General features: G+C 43.3%; 1 protein-coding gene across 1 annotated transcript; it reads left to right on the top strand.

Moving 5' to 3' along the window:
• The first annotated feature begins 4,185 nt into the window (after positions 1–4,185).
• LOC131282414 (sodium/potassium-transporting ATPase subunit beta-2-like) lies at positions 4,186–20,285 on the top strand. The gene is made up of 7 exons (XM_058311869.1): positions 4,186–4,264; positions 5,650–5,883; positions 13,515–13,655; positions 17,581–17,700; positions 19,032–19,324; positions 19,389–19,557; positions 19,666–20,285. Exons 2-7 carry the CDS (start codon positions 5,733–5,735, stop codon positions 19,767–19,769), a joined length of 978 nt encoding a protein of 325 aa, XP_058167852.1. The 5' UTR covers positions 4,186–4,264; positions 5,650–5,732; the 3' UTR covers positions 19,770–20,285.
• The last annotated feature ends 731 nt before the right edge of the window (positions 20,286–21,016 follow it).

Raw genomic sequence — 21,016 nt, 5'->3', positions numbered from 1 at the left:
TGTACCACAAATTGCATCGCTTTTATTAAATAAGCACGGATTGTAGGCTTTAACTCGAAAGAATTGTTACTGTAAGGTAACGAATCCTTTCCCACATACCATCATTCTGAAACATGATGTTACCTCAGTGATTTGCATTCCAAGCGTAACCGAAGGACACGGAGCCAGGCGAGACATTTGTTTCGCAAAATCATTGCCATCGCCTGGCTCCAGCCAGCGAGATGCCGTAATAAATTCTCAGCCGCAATGAAGCACTAGAACCAATGTGACATCACCGCAGGAACGCGCCCCGGGGGTCAAAATCTGTGCCCCCGATGCCCGACCCAAAGAAAACTCCTTCCAAAATTGTGAAAACGGACCTAGGACCAACGGCACGCAAGTGTTTGAGAGAGAGTTGAGGAGTCAATGTCGCCAAGAGACATCTTCGTAGACACAGTGTCGCGTGATAATATAATCTCTGTGATTGCTGTGCTTGCCTTCGTTCGGTTCGAAACAAATGTATTTTTATGATTGTTGGTGTGCTATCGCTTTTTTTTCAATTCCATATGTTTCCATCCGGCGTCTCGCAACATAACAGGCAACGCAAGATACGCGTGTATTAGGTTTTTGCACATCGCCGCCACAAGCAGTCTCGTCGAAGGAAAAACCATGCCGAAGCCAGTGGAAGAGCCGTTCGATCAGTTCCAGCAGTACTACCGGACGCCGAGCAACCGGTCGGCCGCGGAGAGCTTCCGGTTGTTCCTCTGGAATCCTGAGGAAGGAGTGATCTTCGGACGTACTCCATCGAGTTGGTGTAAGTATTTTGAATGCATAATATTACAAGTAGTTTAACCACTATAGAGTTCGAAAGTAGCATGTTTCGATTTTCATTTCAATTGGAAAAGTAATAAAGCAGATTTTAAAAAAAGTACTTATAATATTTTTTCCAACATTCTTTTTGACAAAAGCTTTGTATTTTCAAGCGATTCTATTCGTATTACTTGTGGCTATTTGATTATAAAATCATCAGATGTTAATGCAAAACATAACTGAACCGTTAACATACAAAAATCTTATGTTCTATCATAGAGGCTTTTTTATTGACTCTTCTAAAAACCAATAAGAAGCACCTATTTGAAATCAGAAAACGTTTTCAAATAACATACTGGGTATATTTAGTAGGAAATTGTCCATGCTTTAGTTTTTGGGGCATAATTTTTGAAGGCTCAGTAAAAATAAAAAAATACACGAAACCCAACTTTCCTTAATCCTACTTTTACCTGATTTATAGACTTCTTTCAATTATTGATTTTAATAACAATATTATTTAAAAATATTTCCACAATTGTACGGCACATGATTCTTAAACAACCACAAAAGTGTTTGTGCTGTTTCCTTCATCTATCCGTATTGCTTTTCCAGCAGCAGTTTGAACTTAATAAGCATTTCTAATAAATATCTAATAATTCTCTGACCGTAATACTCTTTTCTGATGTATCTGAAACTTTCGTTGCGTTTCATAGCAATACGTATCACGTAGAACAGTTGACTTCACGAAACACGGAAAGCTTGAGAAAAAATCGATTCCGTCGAGAAAGCAATCTTCCAAACCGTCTTCAAACACGCATTCACGAGCAAATCAAGAATGCGTGCGGCGTGTCCTAAAACTTCGACTCGGAAGGGTCTCCTTTCCATTTTCCACTTTCTTCTGCTGCGAGCTTTATAAGGGGCTTTCGACATGCCAAACCCTCCGACATCGGTCGATTGTGATGTTGGCCCGTGCCCGCCGTCCATGTACGGTCGGCTGAACGACACCGAGCCTCCCCAGCAGGATAGCGTCAATCCTTGAAAGAGTTGTCATCGACCCCATTCGATTCAACCCTTATCAGTGGCAATAATCGAACGGATGAAAAGACACACACTCTGTGACCGCCGAGCCTTTCGCCATGCCATGGGTTGAACGGGGCTAAAAACGGGTCAGGACACGGCCAGGACATCTGGGTGGGAGTTTGTGGGGAGGGTGGGATGCAGAGAGGCTACAGAAAATGCTATCCCCGGAAAGGACGACTGTTGAGCGTCGGCCGGATGTGAACGCAAAATTCCCTTTCATTTGAATAATGGATGCTGGAATAAGGTCCGGACTGTGCATTCTATATTACATACCTTCCCCCAAAACGTTCCCATCAGAACTATAAAAGGGGAGCAGGGAACGTCGCTTCATGCAGGGCATCATGTGGCACGCATTATCGAACGATGTAGGCGTCATTACATTCATTTTATGTTTAACAATGCGATGGGACAAGGGCTGATTTGCGTTTGATCTCCCACCCAATATCTAATGTCGGGTCGTGACATTGGATGGATATTACCGCTGTGTATTAATTGCGCTCACTGACTTTTGTTTTATCAATTATCCTGTATTATTAAGAAAAGAAAAATGTGAACACGTTTTTTCCTGAGCATCAATTTGAAAAAAATTGTATAAATTCAAACTAACTTCAGTTGAATATATGGATCTACTAGAAAAACCCACAACAGCTTTGCTTCAAATGACCATCTTTACCAAAAATTGAAAGTTATAAGTAAAACATACACGGCTTATAACACTTGATACTGCCATACCTGCTGATTTCAATTTATACTACGTAATCCTTGAAATGAATGAAACGATTACAGCTTTCAGTTACCAGCAATTGTCAACTGCTCATTTCATTCATGTGAAACCCAACTAAGCATGTCTAAACACATAATTAAACAGAATCACATTCCAATGTCCTTTCAATATGTATTTTTACGATAACGTTACTTTTCCTTCAGCATAAGGTACGCCTTCGGCCCCACTTAGGGTTTAATAGTCTTTTTTCTATTGTGTACGTGAATATTTATAGTAGGCTCGTACCGGGCAAGGTTTAATGATTAATTAAACCTTATTTTAATAAAATGTAGAAACTATGAAATAATTCTACATTGTGAATAATAGTACTCTATCGGGGAAGATCAAATAAAACGCTTGTCTGAAACGGATGTGGGAAAAAGGATATGAGGTGGGGTATCAAACGACAACTTAATAATCACCCAGGAACTCAAAAACAAAACAATATTATATAGCTATGTAGTAAGCAGTTAATACTCAAACAATACAAAAAAGAGGTTTAAAATTTGATTTCATTTCAATTCACAGAAAAATTGACGATTCAAACCAAGTCTCAAACGAATCAAATCTTTATAATCCGTTAAATGGAATCAAAATCTTTAGAATCTGTCTAGGAATAGATTCTTCGAATCTTCGGAATCGAACGCGATACTAGCTAGTTACCCCAGAAATGTAACGTTAACGTAGCTAGTAGCTAGTTACTTTTTCAGATATCCACTAGTGATGGGGAAACTGAATCCCTACTGGGATTCGAATCTTTCGATTCACATCCATTCTGAGATCCGGATCTTCCAACCCGAATCCCAATCCGTCATATCATACATGCTCATCTAATGCTGATTTTTCATATGATGTGTTTAATTCAATGAATGATTTACAAAAGAATATCAATATAGTTGACATTATTCTTCTAATTGTATTCAAACAACACGAACAATCTAGTCCTTTTCGGGAATATGCAGACTAAGGCTGGTGTCAGTGCTTTACCGCGTCAGGTTTTGACAGGCGAAAATGTATGGGATTTGACAGCTGCAAGGTTCGCACGATGGACGCATCCGATTTTATCTGTCAACAAAGTTGGACTTTATAAACTCGGAGTTGTGGCTTTCATCTAAGAAAAATAATAAAATTCATTTAATCGTCGTAGAATTTAAAAAATTACAGAAAAATTGGCGGACCTGACCTTTTTGTCAATCGTGAAAATCAGTTGAAAGAATCAATAGTTATTAACAAATTGGCAATTTTTTGCGTTTCAGTAATCGAGGTTTATCAACCTTGTTCCCGGTAGAGTGCTGTCTCTTTTCCACACAATTAGTTTTCTCAAAAACTAGCAAATATGAACGGATCTATTGTAAGACAAAGTTGTGTGTCTTGAACAGACCTTTCATTTAAGGGGTCACTTGTACGAATCGGTTCAGCAATTGTAAAGTTATTAACAAATTAGTTATTTCAGCAGAAAATACCACCCAAGGTTCGCGAGTCGCGACGTGACTCGTTTTTCAGACACGAGACGTCAGTTCAGTCAGTAGCCGAGACTATCCACCAGTCAGCCCAAGATCGCCGACGTGTTTGGACGGATTTCGCGGGACGCGCTTGCGAAAAACGTTGCAGTTCGTTGTTCCGTGGTTAGAGGTGATTTGGTTATTTTTTTTTTCGTGTTTTCACCAGTGTTCCGTGGTGGCGCGTTCAAGAACCTGGGAAAAACTCCCTTACTACACATTTGACCGACAGGTCGTTTCGAGTACGTGGTACCCATCGGGTTGTTGTGTGCGACGCGGGCCCCTAGACGACCTAGGCGTGGTTCTATAATTGGGCGATATCTCGGATTTAAAAATAATCATTTTTAAAAGCCAACCGGCCAATTTCGACTCGATGTCCTCCCGGCTGGCATCTTAACAAATCGGGCTTCGTCGCAGAATGGCGTTCTCGGGGGGGTTTTCGGAAGCAGACAGAAGTGAAGTTGATATAAATACCCAAGTACGGACCTGTTCGCGGTCATGTTCAAATATGATTGACCGGCCACATACGTTCAACTGTTTGGTGAACTTTATTACTCTTTGCGAAAGGACAAAATCCTCTTCTCAACGCCCTTTAATTACATTTTTCTACTGAAGACAACACAGCGAACGCCTTGATCATCTTTTTCTTCACAAACGCGACGCGATCTGTCTCGCACGATCGTTCTCACCTCTTCACTCATTCTCATGTTCTCTTTCGCTGCTTACCTGATCTTCGCGTACCTGTTTGTGCCGAGTGGACCGGAACGATCGGTCCCCGGGATACTTCTTGTTTCCCTCCTGTTGTTGTCCCTCACATTAAACCGCCATCAAAATTGAATAAGTTGGCGTCGTCGCGAATAACAACTGTGTCTGCAGTCGCGTCGTCCCTTCGAACATTCAGGACCCTGACCGCACGGGGACGATCGAGGACACGCAAGTAGGGAATATGAGTAGGATGTAAATTTAAATTTTCACTCCGCAACTCAGCTCACACTCCTGTGCACCGTGTTGCTGAAGGTTCGGAATTAATCTAGGGACAACAAAGGGGTCGTGTCTCCCTAGGTGCGTGTGAGAAACGATAGAGAAAATGAAAAATATAATTTTGGATACGGAGGAGCGAGGGCGATCTTATTGGGTTGGTGAATAAAGTACGTTAGAAAAACAGCTGCGACTGGTGCGAGTGGATTAATGTTTCTACCGTTTTTTTGTTCTCTACAATAACGGCCTTCATCCTTGTCGAAGACGCACGAGATCCTAGTGAAGACGTTCGTTTGTGAATTTAGAAATAAAACACGTAGGACCGGTTTTTCAAGACCCTTATTCTCGGAGTGTAAAGTGACCTATCGTGTTATCCCCGTTCTAACGATAAATAAACATCACAAGCTCACGCAACGAGAAAACCCCTAACCACGGAACACGTTACTCGAATAAACTCCTGCCTGAAATATCCTTTATCCTCAAATTGGATAAAAATCAACAATATTCCCTGTTTTCTTTTACGTCCTCCCCAAAACATAGAAGTTCCCTTCTCCTAGCTGTTGGTCGAAGCTACCGTGTGTTGTGTGTCGTGTCGTGTGAATAGCGTGTGTGTCCCACCGATAATGTCCAAGCCCCGATCACCGGCCGGCCGTGGCGCGGGAGAGCCCGAGCACGAGGTCTTCGTACGCGAACGTCCGCCACCGATTCCGTTCAACCGCTTCCTGTACAACTCGGACGAGGGCACGGTCCTCGGACGGACCGCTTTGTCCTGGGGTAAGTTCCAGCTGAGGTGTGCGGTGCCCACCGAGTCTTGCAATATAAACGGGAGGGATTGGCCGTTTTAAAACCTTTTGCTTCCCCAGAGATGGCAACAATAAAAAAAACAAAAAATCTCCAAAGGATTAGGGGCATCGAAAAGTTTGGTCAACTTCTGCAATATATTTTACTAACGAAGAATGTTATTTAATAAAAAATTGCCCTTTTTAATTTTATTGTTATGGGAACATTTTTTTTTAAGTCAAAAGTATAATTTTTTATATCAGTTTTGAACTTTGTATTTCATTTCGAAAAAGCGTTCAATTGAATAAATGCCGCACGACCTTTAAAGGTCTATTCCCATTGGAATCACAACGTGAGAACTTTTTGACAGCATCGGTAAAATCAGCTAAATTGGATATCTTATTTCCCGATCGGACAAGAGACCCTTGTCCTTTTTTAAGCTGTCCTTACCGTCATGCTACAGCCTCGCCCGGGCTGGGAGTTAAATTTCCTAAAAGGTTCCCCAAACACTCGTACTAACAACCATCACCACAGCCAATTACCTCTCCCGAATTACCATTCCCACCGTCAAGGACGGAAAACCCATTTGTTGCGTGTGGTGGAGAAATTTCGCAACGGTTTTATAACAACCAGCGTCAATATAACGCACTACCGGTGGCAAGTGTCATCCAAAAACGCTTGTTGAGCGTCAATTTGCACTCCTGCGTCGCCTTGCTGGTGGTACTGGATTCGGAATCGGTAACCCGAGATCGATATTACCCTTTACAATCAGCACCTCTATAGGACGGGCTTCGCTTGGGGATTTGTTCGATTTCTTGGCCGCGACTGAAAGGCGCTGGTGTTTGCATATCCACTTCGATTGGGGCTGCTAGCTTCAATGGCACACTACAATGCGATTGTTCAGCCATTTCGCAATCGAACCGATGTTTGCCCTGAAGCGTTTTTACGCGTACGTGGTGTTTTGAATAATAAATCTACCGGTGGAGGGCGTCCACACGCGTTGGCAGTATTTATTCAATTGATCGAACCATTGAGACCAACCAAACGATGGTCAACATTAATTTGATCAAGCAAATGTAAGATCAAGATCCGGGATAAACTTTTCCTGCAACCCAAGTGCGGTACACTGTTCCAATCCAGCATTGCCTCTCCGGTCGATGGATCAAAGGCGTGTTATAAGGGAGAAAGTTTGATGCGTGCAAAAAACGATAACCTTTCCGCCAAGCATAAACCGGTTTGTCAACATTAAAAAACTGCGAATCATAAATTTGAAATTTCCATGGGCAAAACTCAAATCACCGGTAAGAAATAGAAGAACGTCTCTCTAAGAAGCAGGGACTGCCTTGCATAAGTGTTTTGGTTGGCCTAAGCTCCTGATTTCTAAATGTGCCGTCCGATTCGTCTCGTTGTTTCGGCGCCGCAGGAGGGACACTTCGATCCTCGACAAAAAAAAACCTGTTCTGCGAACGAAAACAACTTCAGCCGGGACAAACCAACCGACTCGTTGCGCCGCCACGCAATGGTCGATCCTTTGCAAACGATCCATTCGTCTTCAAGGGCACGGAAGAGTTCAGGACCCTTCGGATGGCGCGTGACGTCAAGGGTGAAACGAGTTCCACCGGTGATGGTGGTAGTGAAGCTGACGCGTAGAAAAGAAAGAACGTTTTTGAAAAATGTGGGGGGAATTTTTCTCCTCTCCCGAAATCACCACGCTCGATTTGTTTACATCAAACGTGGAGTTCCCGGCGCCGGGCCAAACTTATTCCATCCCACGTCCGGTGTACTTCATTTTAAAACGCATCAACAAATGGTTGATGGAGTTACATCAAGTTGAGTGAAAACATTCGCTCACCCGCCGGCAGCACACCATCCTTCAATCCTAAGCCGTTCGCGCCGATCGAACATCATCCACTCGAAGGTGTCTTTCGCCAGCTTTATCATCATCATCATGAACGTAATTACTGGCGTGGTCATACCATAGGGTATGGGTTGCCAAAAACATTCTAATCATCTTGTGGTAAAAAAAAAACACAGGTTGATGTGAACTGAGGCGCTCCATCTTCAACCGGGAGAAGTTCAATCATTGCGCTACCAATTTGGCGTAATAAATTATGTGCTAACAGCTCAACCCACTCGGTGAGATCGATGTTCGTCAGGCAAAACGTCTATTACTGCTCAGAGTAAACAGTCGTAAACGGTTCCAAGGTTTCAGCGATTTTATGTGCAAATGATTTCGAATGAAGAAAGTGGCTTACGGTAACAGTTAGAATAAATGCTTCAAGTGTTGGTGTTCCAGATTTTTTCTTGGCCGAGTTTTTAATTTCCTAGAAAGTTTGTTTTATTCTACGTTAACAGAAACTAACTGAAACTAATCCTCGCTATCATGAAATTATCTTTTACTATAGATTTAATTGTTATCGTCTAATTTCAAGAAAAGTTTAAGTTACGCAATCACAACTTAGGAGGACCTCACAAATGTGGGAAGTTTTCTTATCAAACAAACTGATTCCCGTTGTGTATTTGAATGTACACTAAAACAAAAGATAATAAGGTTGTTATATTAATTATATGCCATACGTTAGCAAATTTGTTTTAACTTATTACTTTTTTTTTTGATTGCGTAAATTTTTCTCTTCCTATATGCTCTCATACTCCTCTGTGAGTTGTCCTATGTGCAAACCGTAGAATGCAACGATTTAAATAGGCATTGCAGATAAAGAATTATACATATAAAAGCTCGCTTTGTGTAGGATTGTTTATAAATGCCTTTTAGTAATGCTTCAAGCATTGTTTGTTTTAAACCTTTTAAGAATGTACTTACTCGATGATGCCAGTATTATTTAGTGCCAGGGAAACTGTGTATTTTCCCATCAAACAGATTACAGACCATACGTAACATGTAACAAAGATTTTTTTAAATATCCAACCCTGCCATTAAAAATAAACAACTGTTGCCCATCACCGACAGGTTTGCTTTCCTGCTTTTTTAACATTAAAAATATACACACCGTACATTCCTCCTACCCCCGGCATTCGCTAGCAGAAGGAAACGAGCGCATTCCCCGTGGCTTTGGGGCAATTTACGATCGTAAGCGCCAGACGTAAACAATCTTCAGTCAGTATCCACAAACTGTGCAAGCTTATCAGAAACGCGAGTACCACCAGTTGCACGTCGCTGCAATTGGCAGGTCACGTGTACTTCTTCCGCAATGTCTGGTGGAGTTTTTTTTTTTTTGTTGCTGCCCTCCTCCCAACCTCCTGCTCGTCCTTCAGCGCTCCTTCAGTCCTGCGTTCGACCTGTGCCGAAACTGAAACCAACCATCCACCGCGGATTGTGTTGTGAAGTGAACCGTGACAGCCTTGAGCCTAAAGTGCTGGGTTTCAGTTTACAGCAATACGATCGCGTGAAGTCGGCAAACGATGCCCGGGTTGCGTTCGCGAAAACTGAAGGCTATCGAGTCGGGGGGCTTGAGGTGGCTTTTTGGAAGCCACCGTTCGGACACCACACTGCCGAAAGACGAAGGCTTGTCGACTTGAAGCCAGCATTTAAAATTCAAGGTAGAGCACAAAAAGCAGAAAAAAGTCACATTAAAAAATGACACACATTTTCAATGGCAAGGATGTGATATGAAGAAAATTGACACAGTGCTAAAAATCTTAAGATGTCACACATGGAATTTCCGAAAGTTGAATTAAGTAGCCGATTTTCCCAATAATCCTATGTTAATTGAGGCAGTAACTCCCAACTACATTACCATTGAGATAATCCTTGCAATAAATACCATTCCGCGGAAGCTCCATCCGCAAAAGTACAACAACAAAATATGGCCCACCATTTATCAGCAGAATATTGGTCCCCCCTATGACTCATCAGTATAATGGTGGCAATAAAAATGTCCCCGAAAGGCTGAAAAGCCCTATTAGCTCGGCTCGTGTTTCATTCGCCATGTCGCCACTGTTTTCCAGCCATCAGATGAATCTTGGCCAGTTTTCGCGGAAAGAATACTCCGTCGTAAATCATGCGAGACGATCCGGTGCCGTTGGCTCGTTCCGATTGCTTCCAATTTGACGAGGTCCAACCTTTGACCTAGACAACCAGCGGACTTACCATCGGAGGTCGTGAACTTGGCGACACACTCTCGCTTGACCCGGCCGCCGCCCTCCAGGAAGAAGTTAGTCACGATGCAATTATTATGAAATCCAATCTTGATTAATTAATTCGATTCATGGCCCATCTTTTTCTCGGTGTTTGCTGCATCGGGTTCTTCTCGGGTGCCTATCTGGAACTCGTCAAACAAGAGGCGGCATTCAAGGAGGGGTCCAAAGACGCAAACGTGAACCCTTGTGGAACAAAGGCTTTTCGTTGGCGACGTACACAACATAACCTCACAAATGGGGCGTTGTAATAGACGCGTTTCGCGACTTTCGGCCAGTTGGGTGCGGTACCGAAAACATCATTACACCCAACACTAACACATTGCGTTCAGGTGTACCACCACATGCAGGCCCCGCACCAGGGAAACCGCCACGCCGGAATGTGTCATTCACGACCGAACAATTCCGCCCCGTTCCCGCGATCCGTCGAATTCAAGTTTGGAACCACGCGTTCGCATGGAAACGATCGATGCTTCCACCACGCGCCCATGTGCGCGAGTGTGTGTGCGTGTGTTTATGTTGTGCTGGCTTGGTTACCGAGCGCTGGGGTTCGAAAATGTTTTTGTTTTCGGATCGTCCCCACCCACGAAACCGACGCACGGACGGAAGAAAAATGCAACGCCAGTCGGTGGTTTTGGGAAATGTGTGTCACGTTCGCTGGTGTAGTTGTTAAAAGCGCGATGCAGTTGCATTCGCTGCATGCACACCGCGACCATCGCGAGCATTCTGTCTGTAGTGGTGCGATGACTCACAAAAACCAAGAAATGCGCCGCGAGACGATCGTGTGTACGATCAAATACGATGCAACAGGTGGAAGTTCCAGGCAACGGCAAGAAAGGGGTGTCGGTCAATACACTGGAACAACGATGGGGTGCATCGAAAAGCTACCATTGCTCTTGACCTAGGTCGGATTTTGACTAAATGATTTGTTTATAATTTTTTAATGCAAGTAAAATCTTTTCTTGAAAGTTAAATACATGTGTAACTATTTAGATTTTTTTAAAATAAAAACATGGCAACGAAGCATTTTTAATTAAGATAATTGGTTTGCACTTAAACGATCAGTATACAAGAGGTTAAAATAACTAAGCCTTATGCGTAAATAATACCAAGCTTTTGGGTGATGTACTAAATCTAGTCAGAGAAAACTCTTAGCGAAAGTTTCTGATGTTATTTGTATTGAAAATTATTTTACAAAATTGAAATTTTTTGCTTAACTGAACAATTTCACCAGACTATTTTTTTATTTGCTTTAGTATGGTAAATTTGTTAAAGCCAATAATAATAAAAACTGAAGAAAGTTTTAAGGTTTAAGAAACCATGATTGGTTAAAACCATGAAATACAAAATATCTCGTTTGAAAAAAGTTATAGAGACTCAACATAATAACTTGAGAAACACCGTCGCTCGTATGTGGGTGACACGGCACTGAACGTGTTGATGAATTTATAAAATATGTACCTCATAAACCACAGGTCTGACTTGAAAGAAAACTTAAAAAAAGTCTTAAGATAGGAACGATTGAAAACATGCGTTGTGCCAGAAAAGAGAATACAAATAAACAGAAGTATCACAAAATATTTCTAATTGCTTAGACAAGAGATGTTCGCGAAAAACCATCGTATATCCGTATACTTTTCGTCACTTTCGACGGACAATTGACACCGGTCTGTCATCGGGGATTGGATGGATACGGTTGACTACAGGCCCACGTCGGTGTACCGTCCACTTTTAACGCATCACTGACATTTTCGGGTTTTTCCAATCGTCTCACCGTCGCCAACGAGGAAATATTTTCCACTTTTGGCTGCCAACCGGTTTCGGTTGGACAAGAAAAAACACCCAACCATACCGCAATTGACCAATCCGACGACGCTCTAAGTGCACTATTTTTAAATCGTTCGCGCATCAATGCACCTGTTGTGTCCAGGGGGGGAGGGGGGAGGGGGTGTGCATGTAGGGCATTTTGGGATATTTGCACTTCAGCATGCACATCTCGGCATTCTCTCCCGCGTGACACTCACGAGGCACATTTTTAGCTTCATCTTCAACACTCCGAATCCCCGCTGTGTGTGTGTGTTTCGAAGTAACGAGTCACGTTACTGAGGTGTTTTGGACCATTTTGGCTGCTGGCCGCTTTCCCGGTACGGTACGATCCGAGTCGGGCCACCATTTCGACGGCCTCGACGACGATGGCGTATCGAAACCGGCGATGGTTGAACAAATTGCATACCAGCATTTAAAAAAAAAAACACTCCACTCCGTGTGCATCACCTTGTACGTGAATGTGCTTCTTTCCCCTACTCCGCTAATTGCCGGCCTGCCCTCTGCCCGCAAGCTCCGCTCAAGGCACATCCTTGCGGCGAACGTCGAAGTGAACGTCTCGAGTCGGATCCGCCAAGGACCGACCTGTCAAAGGTGATCCAGTCGCTTAATGCAATGCATGCGCTTATAACCTCACGGGCGCAACAAATAAGGACTTTGCTACAACCAATTGTTTGTGAGCAGAATGTTTATGTTGTTATGAACGAACATTTGATTCAAAAGCGTATTGAAAATATTTTTTGTCAGTACTGTTCAACGCTAAAGAAACCGACTTAAATACGAGAGGGCATATGAATTTCTTGGTTGAGTAATTTTAGAATGGGCTACAGCTTTTTTAACAACTGTTGCCTCATGCTTTGCTTTTGCAATTATTATTTTTTCTATTAATGCGAAAGAAAATGGAAAACAACTAGCAAAGTGAAACAAAATTTAGAGGAAAATATTTTTTAAACACAACTTAACCTACTTTCGACTCGACTCGATAATGACATTGTAAAATGAATGTAATGAGCTAATTTAAATTATGTACTCCGAAACATGATTCAACCAAAATTTTAGAATGCATAATTGTGTTTAAAACCACGATCTTATTTGATTGAAAATGTAAAATTCAAGTTTTCTACGTTTTATAATAACTCAAAATAAAGAGCTTAAAACTAAATGAACCATTATTGAAAGATTTAATGCTTCATTTGTTTTCATTTTTACAAACATTTTTATTTACTGTCATTTGGTTTGGGTGAAATGTTTCGTACAATAACCATTGGAAATAAAAAATACTGAAAATTATAGTAGAAGTAAAATATAATGCAACTTACAAACATTTTCAGTGTCTAAAACCCGTGCATTTAAAGAGAAAGTCTTCTATAAAACACTTCTAATTAGGTAATGTTTTGTTGTTGTCATATCTTTTATTTACTACTTAAACTCAACAACGTTTCCACTTTTACCATTACTGTGCATCGGTTAGAAACAGCATTGGATCAGCATCCCACAATGTTCCTATCGAATAATATGAACATGAACATCAAAGCGTTCATTATCCGGCATCTGTTGAAAATAGTTTTTTCCCTATCTGAACCTCACGCCGGTTTCGCAAACATCTAATCATTACGACGCTTTCCCCTTATCGTTCTCCCCCACAGCGAAGATCGGCACGTTCTACATCATCTTCTACAGTGTCCTCGCGGCGCTGGTCGCCCTGTGCATGTGGGTCTTCTTCCAGACGCTCGACCCGCGCATCCCCAAATGGCAGATGGATCAGTCGCTGATCGGCACCAATCCAGGTGAGTAAACCTAGAACCGGATCATCGCGACCCGGTGCATATTATCGCGGGCGACACAACCAACACACGCGCGCGGGCCGGCATCTTCAAACTCTAACGCCCGACCCCCGCCTTGTGACTCAGTGCTCGAAACGGGGTGAGGATCGCGGTGGGCTATAATTAGATAAGCGTGTGGTATAATTTTAGCAACCATTTTCATCAACGACAAGCCGCGGGTCACCGATAGGCTGAAGGGCCCGCGTGCAATATCAACCGTCGGCGACGGCATGGTTTTGGACCACCATCGTATGCCCACCGTCTAGTCCCCAACCAGTGGCAGCATTCAGCAGCCTCCCCCCCTTCCCCGTATTGGCGATTGGTCACGGTCGAACGGTTTTCCATAGCAGCGCGACAACGAGAAAAGTGGAGGGAAAAAATAAAATACACCTCGCCGGGCGCATCGAGGTCACCGTTTGACATTGTGCTGACACACCGTCGGTTTCATTCTATTGCGTGGGGTGGTGGCGAAGGCGAGCGGGCGGAACCAGCAGCCGGGCCACAATGGGTCGGAAGAAAAACCCCTGAGCGAGTCCCGAGTGCGTTGTTCTTTTCTGATGCAAATCAATCATTGTGTGCCGCGTTTGGTGGATTGATTATTCAACCTGTCGAAAGCAGTCAAACGGTGCAGAATTGTGTTTGCCACCATCTTAAAAATGAAAAATGAAATATTTCAGCAAATCATACCCATCAGGATAAATAGCATAAGGACGTTGGAATATTGACAAATTGTTATTAACTTTGTCTCCACACTTTTAAGCACATAATTTGACATAGTGTTTGACACATTTTAAACGTGAGTCGTTGTTAGTTTAAGCACAAAAAAGCGCAGTAAAATAGACAGAAAACCTTACATGGTAGCTCTAGGGGAAACGATAATGTTTAATGACGTGCATACTTATGTTTTTCCTCCGTCAAAAGCACCCAAAAACATAGCTTATTTTTGTCTGCCAAGCTAACAAAAAGCGTTTTTCAATTAACTCGGGCTTTGCCCGGATGAAACCGAAAGGGTCCCATTGAATAGAATAAATGCCGCAAAATCATTCATTTGACCTTTATTTAGTGTTTTTATGTAAGGATGGCGTTGTCTACAAGCCTTGGCATATGCACAGTGGCATCATATGCTTCACGTTCCGACCGATCGTTTCATCTCGGCTCCGATCATGCTCTCAATGGTTTCAAAATAGACCTTTTACTCCGAAGCGTTCCAATTGAAATCCAATTCGAGTGCGGCCTAACGATGTGCTAAGAAAACCTGCGCATAGCGATAGAGATCAAGTATGACCACCAGCGGTATGTTAATCCAACATGTAGTAAAGCATCGGGGGAAAAAAGCGCATGATTTTTCTCATTTCCTATGTATCCTCCCGCCCGATCATTCGGGCCTTGAGCGCCCGGTTATCACATTCAATTGCCACGGCGCGTTGCGTAACGACAGGAAGCTGGCTATCAAATTATTTCACATCGTAATCATCATCTCGCGCGCGCCGGTTTGCGCGGTTTTGGCGCGACCGTGGCGCGATGTGATACCGATTGGAATTTGTGCGCGCCCCGTGGGGAGGAAATGGTTCACCCCGTGGTGTATTCGGTTTCCCAGAGGCGATAGCGAATGAAAAATTGATATGATTGGGCGGTGGGAGGACGTATCATCGCCAGTTTACACATTCGATCGGATGCATCGGAAATGCATATGAGCGTGGGAAGGAAAACACAATTGCAAATACACATTCAATTTTAAAGAACAATTGTTAACGGACCAAAGTAATATATCCGGTTAAAGTAATAATTAAATTTAAAATACAAAAAAACTGGCTTAACTTTACAGATGAACGCTGTTTGAAGTAAAACAAAAACAAGCGACACAAACCAGGTTCCAATTTTCCACCCCCATGGTGGCAATTTGGGCCAAGCGTTCCGCGGGGCTTATTATTCGCGTAATTTGTGAACCAACAAACGGTTAGCAGATAATTTATCACTGTTACAAACCCGCCGGGTGGAATGGTGGGATGAATATTGATGATGCCGGTTTTTGCACCGCGCGCTCTCAAGACTTTTCCAGTGTTGTGCTGGGTTGCGAAAAAACGAAGGCAGTTGAGAAAAACGGTATGTAAATATGATTGGCTTAATGTCCCCGAAAACTTTACGAAATATTTCACTGCAATTTAATTGAATTTGTTGATAATTCGATGGAGTTTTGAAGCAGTTAAGAATGATTTGCTTACGATTAGTTCAAACAGAAGTTTTTAAATGTAAAATTTGCCGTGCGAGAATAAATATTTCTTTTTTTATATATTTGGCATTTCCTTTAAGTTCGTTTTTTATCTTGTGTTTCATGTTGAGTCGATATCGCTTAAAATCATTATAAAAGTTTTCAATGATTCGCAAATATTGCCAGACGTAAATCAACATTTTTTGTTGTAAATTTTTAAATTTGTGACAGCTTCTTTTTTGGTTTCATTTCTATGTTTTTCTCGTTTCATTAAAACAAAATTCTGAGACGTTCATTCTCGATTGGTTGATGTTTTCTTATCATTCCCAACGCCAGGCACTTAAAGGGCATTAACCATTCAGGCTTAGTCATCCGCAAAGGCTCGAGGGAAGAAAATTGTTTTAATTTCACTTCTCCGTCTACTTCTGGCCTCCACAGCCGCAGTTATCGTTGACATCGGGAAGCTTTTTGGCTAACGAGAGTGGTAAGAAACGTACGGATAAAGCCCACCATCAAGCAAATTGATATTGAAACGCACGATTGAACTCGTTACAAGGCTACAATCTCGGGTTGGCATCAAAGCCAGAGATAGCTGCTAAAGGCGCAGCTCCTCATATGCATCCTTTCCGGATGCCGGAGCTTTTCCGGTGGTTGATGTTTCCTTCGGGCCTAGTTCTCCAACTCCGAAGTGAGACGGTGTGTTAGGGTGCTTTGTGCCGAGCCTCTAAATTCGGTGAAGAATCTGTGCCTTACCGCGTGACTTACTTCTTACCATCAATTGTATCTTCGTGGTCGATGGAATGTCGTGTGTGTTTGTGTGTGTCGCCTTCCTTCCAAAATCTACACTCCCGCGTACGCATCGCCGGGGTGTTGAACATCCTTCGGCCGGCCGGGTTTCGCTTTGTTATTTCTTTGCTTTTTTCCACCCTCGACGCCACTTCGTGGTACGTTCGGGCAAAATTGCGGCAAAAAAGTAGCAGCATCTTCACCAACGGCAAAGGAAAAATTAACCTACTTTTGCGAGCGTTGTTGTATCCCGCCCGATCACGTACACCGCCTCTGCTCGTGCGCAGAAACATCCTCTTCGCCGCAGAAATCCCCAAACAAAGCAGAACCACACGCACCAAATGCACAAACACACACACAGATTCAAGTGCGTAAAGTGATGGAACCAAATATTCTGCCCCGGGAACGCATTCGGGTCTATATCCTCGGAAGCCACGCGAAACAATGCGGAAGGGCACGATTCTTTGATGTAAAACTCTGCTTCGGAGCTCGGAGGCTGGAAGATTGGGGCTCGTTGTAACGGTTGGGAAAACGAAATACACCTAGCGGGAAAAGGATACGCAAGACAAGACATGGCTCTCCAACGGGGTGAGGGGAGGGCTACGCAACGATGGGTTTCTCCTAGCACCAGCTTCGCTTCAGTCAATTTCTTTATGCTGAATAAAACGTGGAACAGGGTAATTCCTTGACATGACTCGGGAGGCACGGCCTGAAGGACATTCCGTATGTTTATGATGGTCGGAATAGGATCATTCCACGTATTCTGGGTGGGAAAAAAGATGAAACGAAACGGAAACGTTACGATTTGATGTGGCATTCAGCTTCGTCTACTCAGGCTTGACGTGTCTTTAATGGTTTACTTGTTTTTATTTCCTTTTCGCTCCCCACCGACAGGATTGGGCTTCCGACCGCTACCGTCGGAGGATAACGTCGAGAGCACGCTGATCTACTACAAGGGCACGGAGCGGAAGAACTACGAGGAATGGACGGACGCGCTCGACAACTTCCTGGAGGGTAAGTGTGATGGACAGGAACACACAGATTCCTTGCGGTTCGCCAACCGCCGACCACCGAAAACATAACAAAAAACTTTACAAACCCTGTCCGGGGAAAGGTTTGGGAGCAACTCGCGGCCATGGTATTTCACTTCAACAACCGGCGCACTAATTAATAAAATAATGGCCGAATGGAGCCGTGCCAGAGTGTGTGCCGTCCGTCCCGGGGAGTGTACCACCACCGCAAGCGGCCACAGTCGGGACGCAGTGTTCTATTTTCGTATTGTTTATGACATTTACACCCGATCAAGTAGAGGGAAAAAAAACCAACGAACTAAACCACGAGTCTACCCGGCACACGGGGGAGAGCTGGCTCGCTCGGTGCCCCGGTAGGACGATTTTTTAAAGGAAAAATTGCAAAAGAAAATCCACCCGACAAACCGCGTCCCCGACTCACATGATCGCAATAGAGCGTTAGATATTATATGATCATCTTTGTTGTGCCGGTGGTACTTTTCTTCGACCACGTCAACACATTGTCCTCGTGATTGTGGTCGATGTGATGTGAAGGTTTTGATGTTATTCAACGTTCCGTTTTTTGTTGGAAAATGCGACAAAGAAACAGATATTCTGTTTTGTCTAACGTTTTTACTATAAATACACATTTGAAATCTAGATGCTTGATTATGAAAGTAGGATACCGAAGGATAGATTTAATTGGAGGAGGGTTAATGATCGATTGAGCTTAAAAAAATACAGTGGATGCAATTAAAATCAACTAAAACAGAATTTAAACCAAACAAAATAGGTAGAAGATATAAACCCGTTAAACTTGCATCTCTTACTAAATGCATCCTTAAGGAAAATCAGATTGTACGAAAACAAACATTCATCACACGACCCAGTGCATTACATTGTACTTTGCAAGGACAATTACAGCGTTTGACAAAAATAAAACCTTTCTCATACATCTCACGTGGACGCTCACACACATATGGATGTGAGTTGGAGGATCTATGGAATTTTAAAGCGATGTACAACATGTCCTCCTTTTGTTTAGTTTTGTTCTACAGATTCATGCACCTCGAGAGAGGCGCAAATTAATTTGAATTACTCTTGGATTAATGCATCTCGTTGACACATCTGTAGTAGTTTTCTGCACTTTGTTAGAATACAGGAATATCTTACTTCTTGAGAGACAATTTATTGACCCAAAAACATGCTTAAATATTAAAATAAAGTAGTCCACGTAACTCTAATCCAGGATAGAGCTGCATACCTGTTTAAATCACATAAATCACCTAGCAAAAATCAGTTCTAGTACCGTTTACCTTTTCCCGTCACCGACAGACTACCGAACTCCCGGTCAGGTTTCGGGTCGCGGTCAGAACATCTACAACTGCAACTACAAGCAGTTGCCACCGCACGGCATGGTGTGCGACGTGGACATCAAGCTGTACGGGCCGTGCACGAAGGAGAACAACTACAACTACCACAAGAGCGCCCCGTGCATATTTCTCAAGCTGAACAAGATCTATGGCTGGGTAGCGGAGTACTACAACACCACGGACAATCTGCCCTCAAACATGCCCAAAGAGCTGAAGCAGTACATTAATGACACGGCAAACTCCAAACCGGATGAGGTACGTTACTGCCACCGACGGTGAATGGTCATGCATTAATCCAGTCTTTCCTGGTTTCGGTTAGCTGAACACGGTGTGGGTGTCGTGCGAGGGTGAAACTGCGGCGGACATCGAGCACATTGGACCGATCAAGTACTATCCGCGGCCCGGATTCCCCGGTTACTACTACCCGTACCAGAACTCGGAGGGATACCTGAGCCCGCTAGTGGCCGTGAACTTCGAGCGACCAATCCGTAAGTAACGCGAACCCATCGTGGTTTTTGGAACGCCCATTAAATAAACGAAGCACATTAACTAGGATTCGTTAAAATTTAATAAAATACGATTTTTCTCTCTTTTAGATGGTGTGCTGATCAACATTGAGTGCAAGGCGTGGGCGCACAACATCAAGCACGACAGACACGAGCGGCTTGGCTCGGTCCACTTCGAGCTGATGCTGGACTAAGCGGGTTCAACACCGAGTTCAAACCAAAACAGAACAGTATCGCGCACAGCGGCTAGTAGTAGCGGCTCATCCCCGGTGTTCGGTAAACCCAAGGAGGTCCGCCAGCTCTGTCCGCCCGCAGGAGAGCAGTTAAAAATCAGTCACCCAATCAGCCCAACCACAACCTGGCAGCACACACTAACTAGCGGCAAGAGGGAAGTAAAAACCACCATATTCGAATCTCTATCGCATCCACCTCACCCTGGGATGCTTATGGAACGCGTTGGCCACAACAGCAATGCCACAAAACGCCCGGTTGCAACGTGGTGCAACCATCAGCTAATGCTAGCTAGACCTAAGGAAGAGGGTAGATCCGCGTGTCACGTGGCGTGCAACGCACTCCTAACGCCAACCCATGCGAAGCCGCGTACCTTTGCATATGCCAAACAAGCCATTACCGTGAAAATTTTATCCACTTTCTAAACGCAAGTTTTTATCATTCGTAAGTTCGTTTTTCCCCTTTTACACACATTAAATAAGCGGAAAGGTGTTTTACGTGTTTATCAAACCATACATATTCCTCGTCTTAAACCCTTTTCTCATTCGTGTCGAAAGTTCTCATATCAACTTGAATCTCTTCGATTAAACGCTTAGCGAACACACGCTTGTACGAAAAGTACACATTTTCCCGCCGTTACTCTGTGGACCTTTCCCACCCGTACTCTCTATACATTATCAACTATGTCGCTTCAGTAAACCGCTTGAGCATTGTTATCCACAATCCACACCAACCAGTTGATGATCTCAGCGATCCTAATGAAGTATAACAAACAAACGGTTACACAAAAAATTGTCAACCGATAGGTTTGATATAGGGGGGACTAAGCAGGGGGGGAATTTTGGAAGAACAACTCTTGTACAACTGTAAATATGTATTCTTCCGGCAAAATGTGTTGCCTATAAACGGGGGCTTAATCTTACACCATAGCGTGCGTGCGTTTTCTTTTCCGTTTGACCATGCAGAAAATCATTCATTCAATTCAGCTTCAGTGCACATTCTAATTTATTCGAAAGGTTTTACCACCGGCCAAAGCAATGTCCACCGTCACCGGGTTCTATTTTTCCTACGGTTTTGAATTTTCATCTTCATGCTAGACCGTTGCTCGCATATTTTTTTGGCACAGTTATCCTTTATTTTAGGTTTTGTGCAACTGCCAATTGAGTAATGGTTTGCCTAAAAATATCTTACCTGCAGAATTCTTCGCACC

This window comes from Anopheles ziemanni, chromosome 2 (assembly GCF_943734765.1).
Source record: "Anopheles ziemanni chromosome 2, idAnoZiCoDA_A2_x.2, whole genome shotgun sequence".
In the NCBI taxonomy this organism is placed as follows: Eukaryota; Metazoa; Arthropoda; class Insecta; order Diptera; family Culicidae; genus Anopheles; species Anopheles ziemanni.
This window is presented reverse-complemented; position numbering and strand designations above follow the sequence as displayed.